At 48.0% G+C, this 7,699-nt stretch overlaps 2 protein-coding genes across 2 annotated transcripts; one reads left to right on the top strand and one right to left on the bottom strand.

Annotated features, from left to right (window-relative positions):
• The first annotated feature begins 3,079 nt into the window (after nucleotides 1-3,079).
• LOC137356127 (histone H1-like) lies at nucleotides 3,080-3,784 on the top strand. The gene has a single exon (XM_068021929.1). The coding sequence runs from the start codon at nucleotides 3,095-3,097 to the stop codon at nucleotides 3,782-3,784; it is 690 nt and encodes a 229-aa protein (XP_067878030.1). The 5' UTR covers nucleotides 3,080-3,094.
• A 2,911-nt stretch (nucleotides 3,785-6,695) lies between these two features.
• Nucleotides 6,696-7,085, bottom strand: LOC137356303 (histone H2A.J-like). Its single transcript, XM_068022180.1, has one exon. It carries the CDS (start codon nucleotides 7,083-7,085, stop codon nucleotides 6,696-6,698), a length of 390 nt encoding a protein of 129 aa, XP_067878281.1.
• Between the last annotated feature and the right edge of the window lie 614 nt (nucleotides 7,086-7,699).

The raw sequence follows: 7,699 nt of genomic DNA, 5'->3' as shown, positions 1-7,699 counted from the left end.
TCCAGAAACAAGCCAATATCTGCACTGCTCCAAGATTAGGATTACCTGAGGGATGTTTGTACAGATCAGGTTTCTATTTCCATCTGACATTATAACATAAGAACCTAAGAAGTATTAGCAGGAGTTGGCCATTCAGTCTCTCGAGTCTGATCCGCCATTCAATACGATCATGGCTGATCTGATCCTGGATTCAGCTCCATTATCCTGCCTGCTCCCAGAACACATTACTCCCATGTAGATCAAAAGTTTAACTCATCCTTGAATATATTTAACAACCCAGCCTCCACTGCTCTCTGAGGTAGAGAATTCCAAAGATTAATGACGCTTCAAGAGAAGAAATTCCTCCTTCCCTCCGTCGAAAATGGGAGACTCCTCATTCTGAAACTGTGCAGCCTGGATCTTGATTCCACTATTCACTGTACACTCACAGTAAACAGCGTGAAACAGGAGTTAGACCACGAACGTGTATTACAGAACTGAGGCGAGAAACAGCAAAAATTTACAACAGCAGCTCATTCACGTTCTGTCTCACTTACCCAGTGCACACACACAGGCCGAAAAAGGCCTCTCCATTCCGCCGCTCACTCCATGTTCTGGGATCAGTTCATCCTCCACATTGCCTCTCACAAACAGCCCGCGACTCCCCCTGAACTTGCTCCGGAGTCAATGGTGATCTCTGATCCAGACTGCGGACAGGGTCCCAAAGCAATGTGCTGCTGGAAGCAGATTGCTGTTTACTGCCTTACCCCGAGGCTGTAATATCTCCATTCCCTCTGTTAAAAACAAACTCTTTCCGCTCACTGAGTAAATGGTGTTCAACAGATTTGCTGGATGAAGGGAGCGCGCATGCGTACATTCGCTCATTCACAATCAGGGGTGGGGGCGGGTTAATACCGCGCATGCGCCTCATTCGGCAATGGTTTGAAAAACAAAAATCAATCGGAACTTTCTCCAGTTCAGTTTTATCTGATTTTGAGCAATGGAACCGGGACTGTGGGCAAGATTAGAGAAGGTTTCCAGCTGGGAGATTACCCTGTTACCAAGCTCAACTTGAGATCATTCTCTGCACTATGTTTGCTGTTCATTAGCTCGAATTCTCAAAGTGATCCTCCGAGGGAGTCGATGTGTTTGCAGGAATGGAGCAGGAGTTAATATCTGACAGTTACAGTCACAGATCAATTTAATCAGATTGAAACTGTCTGTCACTGAGAGTCATAGCGAAGGGTTTGAGCTGAAAGATTACAGAGAGTTCAACAGGGCAGAGAAAGTTACATTTGGGACATTGTATGCCTCACTCTCTGACACTTTCCCGGACTGTGAGATTAATAATGTGTTTTCCTCTGGCACCATATCAGTGAGAGATGAGATTGTAACGTCTTGTTTCCCCAGGCGGATCTTTCGAGATAAAACGAATCTTACATTTCAGTCTACAGCTCAATAATTACAGGCCAGTCAGTCTAACCTCAGTAGTGGGCAAATTATTGAAATCTATTCTGAGAGACAAGATAAACTGTCACTTAGAAAGGCACATACCAACTGAATTGAATTTGAAAAAGGATGATAGATGAGGGTAGTGCAGTTGATGGATTCTACATGAATTTTAGCTTTTGACAAGGTCCCAAAATACAGAATCTTTATAAAATAAAATCTCATGGGATCCAGGGAAATGCAGCAAGGTGGATGCAAAATTGGCTCAGTGGCAGGAAACAAAGAGTAATTGTTGACGGCTGCTTTTGAGACTGGAGGGCTGTTTCCAGTGGTTTTCCCCAGGGCTCAGTAATGGGTCACCTGTTTTGTTGATGATCTATATAAACAATTTGGACATAAATGTTGAGGGACACGATCAAAAAGTTTGCAGACGACACCAATATTGGCCGTGTGGTAGATAGTGAGGAGGATTGCTGTGGACTTGAGGAAGATGTTTATGGTCTGGTCAGAAGGGCAGAAAAGTGGCAAATAGAATTCAATCCGGAGAGGTGTGATGTGATGCACTTGGGGAGGTCAAACAATGCAAAGGAATACACGATTAATGGGAAAATACTGAGAGGTGCAGAGGAGGTGAGGGACATGGGAGTAAATGTCCACGGATCCCTGAAGGTAACAGGGTAGGGCGGTAATATGGTTAAGAAGACTTATGGAATCCTTTCCTTTATTGGCCGAGGTATAGAATATAAGAGGAGGAAGGTTATGCTGGAACTTTCTCATCATTGGTTAGGCCAGAACTTGAGTTCTGTGTGCAGTTCTGGTCACCTCATTACAGAAAGGATGTAACTGCACTAGAGAGAGTACAGAGGAGATTTACGAAGATGTTGCCGGGACTGAAAAATGCAGCTCTGAGGAAAGATTGGAAAGACTGTGGTTGTTCTCCTTGGAACAGAGAAGGCTGACGGGAGATCTGATTGAAATGTATAAAATGTGGAAGGGCCTGGATAGAGTGGAGCTGAAGGGTCTATTTACCTCAGCATTGAGATCAAAACCTGTCCTGGGAACTCTAGATTTAGTGAACAGTTCGACATGAGAATGTGTAGATGTGAATATTGTGTAAGAGAGAGTGTATTAAAGGTGCTGGCGGGTTAGTCTAATGTCACTGTGTTTGTGCGTCCGGACTCATCGCCGGATTTCCGAGTCCCTCTTGTGTCAAGTAACAAGATTTTCCAGTCAAAGAAGCACATTGATCCCCTTCTCATTCCCAAAGTGGGAATTCAGTGTAGTTTCTTTGTTGATTTCAAGATTTCAGTCAAAATGTAGAGAACATGTCAGCTATCGGGGGAAAGAGCGCCATCAGTGCAGCAATAAAACGGGTTTCAGTCAAAAATGGAGTCTTTACTTCAAGTGCAAACTTTTGGATAGCAAGCATTCTGATGTCAGAGACAGGAAGGATCTAGTCTGGGATTCCACAGTACCCGAATTTCAGTTTAATTGGAGAGTTTAGGGCCAGAGAGAAACACAGAGAGGCAGCAGGAGCCGGGAGCTGACAGCAGGTTGTCTCCGCCCCCGTCCGCTCACTGCCTTTAAGTTGCTCAGTGCCGCCACCACCGGCTTCATTTCTGACCCAGTTCTGACTGACAGAGAGAAGTTGTGCAGAGTCCCGGACATGACCGATACAGCAGCCGCCGAAACGGCTCCTCCAGCCGCCGCCGCTCAAGTCAAGACTCCGAAGAAGAAGAAAGCAGCACCCCGGAACAAGTCAGCCGGTCCCACGTTGAGCGAGCAGATCCTCAGGATTGTGGCGGATTGCTCCGATCGCAAGGGGACCTCACTGCCCGCCATAAAGAAGGCTCTGGGTCGGAGCGGTGTGGATGTGGGGAAGCTCAGGACCCAAATCAAGCAAAGTATCAGGAGGAATGTGAACAAAGGCTCCCTGGTGCAGAGCAGCGGTACGGGCGCCTCCGGCTCCTTCAGAATCCCTAAGCAGGGAACCAAGGGAAATGTGGGAAAGAAAGTGAAGTCAGGAGCAGGCAAAAAACCTTTAGTGAAGAAAACAGCTGGCAAGAAAGTGACAGCAAAGAGATCAGCAGCCAAGAAATTACCAGTCAAGAAACTAGCAGCCAAGAAATCGGCAGCGAAGAAAGCAGCAGGCAAGAAAGTGACCAGCAAGAAGGCGGCAACGCCAAAGAAATCCCCAGGGAAGAAAGCAGCGCTTCCGAAAAAGTCTCCTGTGAAGAAGGCCAAAAAACCCAAGAGTGCCACGGGCGGAAAGGTGCTCAAGAAAGTTAATTCATCAAGGGGCAAGACCAAGCCGAAAGCAGCAAAGGCTCAGAAAGCAGCCCCTGGAAAGAAGTGAAACTGCACGGGAAACTTGTACACATCTGAACCCAAAGGCTCTTTTCAGAGCCACCCACATCTCTCAAGAAAGAGCTGATCCCCCGATCAAATGATCCCTGTCCCGCCGCCGTGTGCACATTTCACATAGAAATGATGGGAACGAAATGCAGGATCCCTGGTGACTCGCTGACATACACCACACTCTGCCCTTCCCCCACTCTCTGTAACAAAACGGAGGGATGTTCCGTCCTCACTAACTGGGGATCTGTTATGTACAGTCTCAGTTCATGCTCCTTTCACTAATTCAGAGCGAGAGGGTCTAACACAGGAATACTGGCGAGAAACCCCGCGTCACAACTCAATTCTCTAATTCAGCTGGGGTAAGGTGTTAGTAAAATACTCAATCCGTCTGGGAGGGGAGGTGTGTGGAAACGGGTTGACTTGTGATCGGAAGCACTGTACTTAGGCGGGTAGATGATCAACTTTTAATTGTTATTGATCCTTATTTAACAGCTCTGGGTTTCTGTTATCTTTGACTTTCAAGGTTGAGTCTGGAAGTTTTGTGCTGAGCTCTGTTGTTGAGAGTTCTTTTTTGAATTGGCGGTTCGAGCAAGTGGGAGGCGGAGCTGGAGGATGAAAGACATTTCTCTGCTCTGTCTGTCACTCGGTTTCCTCTCCGCCCCGCCCCTCACTCTCTGTCACTTTCTCAGTCAGGTCCGGGCGGGCTGTATAAAAAAGGCAGCAGAAACAGCTCGCTTCTCATTCAGCAGTGCTTTGACTGAAGAAGCGTCATGTCTGGAAGAGGTAAAGGAGGCAAAGGACTGGGCAAAGGCGGAGCAAAGCGGCACCGCAAAGTGCTTCGTGATAACATCCAGGGTATCACCAAGCCAGCAATCCGCCGCCTGGCTCGCCGTGGTGGAGTGAAGCGCATCTCGGGTTTGATCTATGAGGAGACCCGCGGGGTGCTGAAGATTTTCCTGGAGAATGTGATCAGAGATGCGGTCACCTACACTGAGCACGCCAAGCGCAAGACGGTCACCGCCATGGATGTGGTGTACGCTCTGAAACGCCAGGGCCGCACTCTCTATGGATTCGGCGGCTAAACAAATCCACCCTTTCTACCAAACACAAAGGCTCTTCTAAGAGCCACCCAAAGACTCACAGAGAGCAGTGACCTTGCAACTTGAATTGATAAGATCAAGTTATCAGTATATTGTTTATCTTTATCAACAACGGCTTTTATACATCATTTCATTCTCTCAGTAAATTTACAGATCGCAGAATTTTCACTCTCTTTTTCTCTTCATTATTTATCGAACACGTCATGAATTAAACGGTTGCATTTGATAATTGATACGTGAGGGTCTGAACTGCCGGCACGAAGCGGGATTTACTGCCGTTATAGTAAGTAATGACTGGCGCTTTATTCCCGCCAGAGAACACTGTTTAATCTGTGTTGTAAGACACAGAGGGGGATCTAGGAAGAAAGAAATAAAGCTACAAGGAGTGAGATTTTATAATTGTTTCCGCCAAATTAGGTGTTTTTTAATCTTTCCCTTGTTTGCTCATCGGAAATTGGCGGGCTTTTTGAAATTGATAAAATTTCAGTTTCAGTTCCAGTTCAACCAATCAGTGCACAGCATTTCCCGCCGCCCTTTTACTTCCCAGAGCTGGTTTCAAACTTGTCTGATGGACGGGGCTGCATCCAATCACAACACTAGGGCGGTCCCTCTACTGTCTTAAATAGACAGTCCCTGAGCAGTCTCAACATTTACAGTGTCTTTGTTCCTGATCTTCTACCAGAATGGCCAGAACCAAGCAGACAGCGCGCAAATCGACCGGAGGGAAAGCTCCCCGCAAGCAGCTGGCTACAAAAGCGGCCCGCAAGAGCGCTCCAGCCACGGGCGGAGTGAAGAAGCCTCACCGTTACAGACCCGGCACTGTGGCTCTGCGGGAGATCCGCCGCTACCAGAAATCCACCGAGCTGCTCATCCGCAAACTGCCCTTCCAGCGCCTGGTGCGGGAGATCGCACAGGACTTCAAGACAGACCTGCGCTTCCAGAGCTCGGCCGTCATGGCCCTGCAGGAGGCCAGCGAGGCTTACCTGGTGGGGCTCTTTGAGGACACCAACCTGTGCGCCATCCACGCCAAGCGAGTCACCATCATGCCCAAAGACATCCAGCTGGCCCGCCGTATCCGCGGGGAGCGCGCCTAAACTCACCCTGCCCCGAACTGAGTTTGGCATCAAATAACACAACGGCTCTTTTCAGAGCCACCAAATCGACAAAACAAAGAGCTGCGATCACCTGTTGTCAGAGAAATGGGGTCTGGAGCAGATCATTTTATTAGAGAGCCGATCATTTTGCAAAAGCTTTTGTTGTGCATAAGCGGTAGATTTGTTAAAATGTCACAAGAGGAGAGCAGCTAAATGCCCGAATCCAGTAGGGAGAAGGCTGAGGGGAGATCTGATTGAAATGTACAACATTTTGGCGGGACTGCAGAGAGTGGAGGTGAAGAGTCTTAGCAGAGAGGTCAGTGACTATGGGGCATATGTTTAAAGTGATTGGTGGAAAAATTAGAGGGAAAACGAGGATTTTATTTTCACCCAGAGGGTGATGGGGGTCTGGAACCCACTGCCTGAAAGGGTAGTTGAGGCAGAGACCCTCAACTCATTCAAAGGGAATCTGGATATGCATTTCAAATGCTGTAATCTGCAGGGCGACGGACTGAATGCTGGACGGTGGGATTAGAATAGGTGGGTCGTTTTTCGGCCGACGACACGGTGGGCCAAGTGGCCTCTTTCTCCGCCAATACAAAGCAGCGCGAGCATTATAAAATTGCCGCCTCTCAGACAGCAAGCAGCCCTTTAACAGATAAAGTGGGTGGCTCTGAAAAGAGCCTTTGGGTTCGCAGATGTTAGTCAGGCAGCTTCACTTGCTCTTGCTGCTCTGAGCGCTGGTTTTCTTGGGCAGCAGCACGGCCTGGATATTAGGCAGCACCCCGCCCTGAGCGATGGTCACCCCTCCCAGCAGCCTGTTGAGCTCCTCGTCGTTGCGGACTGCCAGCTGGAGGTGTCTGGGGATGATGCGGGTCTTCTTGTTGTCCCGGGCCGCGTTGCCGGCCAGCTCGAGGATTTCAGCTGTCAGATACTCGAGCACAGCAGCCAGATAGACCGGGGCTCCGGCACCCACACGCTCAGCATAGTTCCCCTTTTTAAGGAACCTGTGAACACGGCCCACCGGGAACTGCAGTCCAGCCCGGGAGGAGCGAGACTTGGCCTTGGACCGAGCTTTACCACCGGTCTTCCCTCTTCCAGACATTACCACAATCTAACAAACACTTTCAGGAAGAATGCTGAGAACCGCCCACAATAGTCCCATTTATACCTTCGGGAGGAATGGTGTCGGGGGCACTGGTGATTGGTCACTCTGCACTGGGTGTCATTGTACTCTACATGTGACCAATCAGAGAGCTGCTGAATTCACCAATCCGGAGACGCCAAGGAGATGAGGGCGGAAAATAACGGCGCGAAATTGTCAGACTGCAAACGATTTTTCACATTTGAAAATCCCGCCAATATATTTGTAAAACACAGAGCGGCTTCAATATAGATCATCACATTTATAGGTAACTTGGTTTTACCGCAAATATTTTAAAATCTTTTTCATATTGTATTATTCTACATGTGGTAACAATTTCCAGATTCACTTTCACATTCCGCCATCTATTCGGGTTTACTCTCTATCCTTTTTGAAACATTCTATAACCAGAGGACAGAAAGCCTCTTTCACAGCATTCTGTAACCATTTCAGCTCAATGTTCCTAATGATACCACATCACTGATTATAGATTGATCCCTATTGGTGAGAGACAACAGCGGAGTGTATAATCTTAGTGTCAGGTGTCAAAGAGTGAGACTGAGGGTTCCCACACC

Source organism: Heterodontus francisci, chromosome 45, assembly GCF_036365525.1.
Source record: "Heterodontus francisci isolate sHetFra1 chromosome 45, sHetFra1.hap1, whole genome shotgun sequence".
NCBI lineage: Eukaryota > Metazoa > Chordata > Chondrichthyes > Heterodontiformes > Heterodontidae > Heterodontus > Heterodontus francisci.
Note: the sequence above shows the minus strand (reverse complement) of the source record. Positions and strands in the feature narration are given on the sequence as shown.

Coding starts and splice junctions, on each gene's coding strand:
- LOC137356127 (XM_068021929.1), top strand. CDS start 3,095: ATGACCGATACAGCAGCCGCCGAAACGGCTCCTCCAGCCGCCGCCGCT.
- LOC137356303 (XM_068022180.1), bottom strand. CDS start 7,085: ATGTCTGGAAGAGGGAAGACCGGTGGTAAAGCTCGGTCCAAGGCCAAG.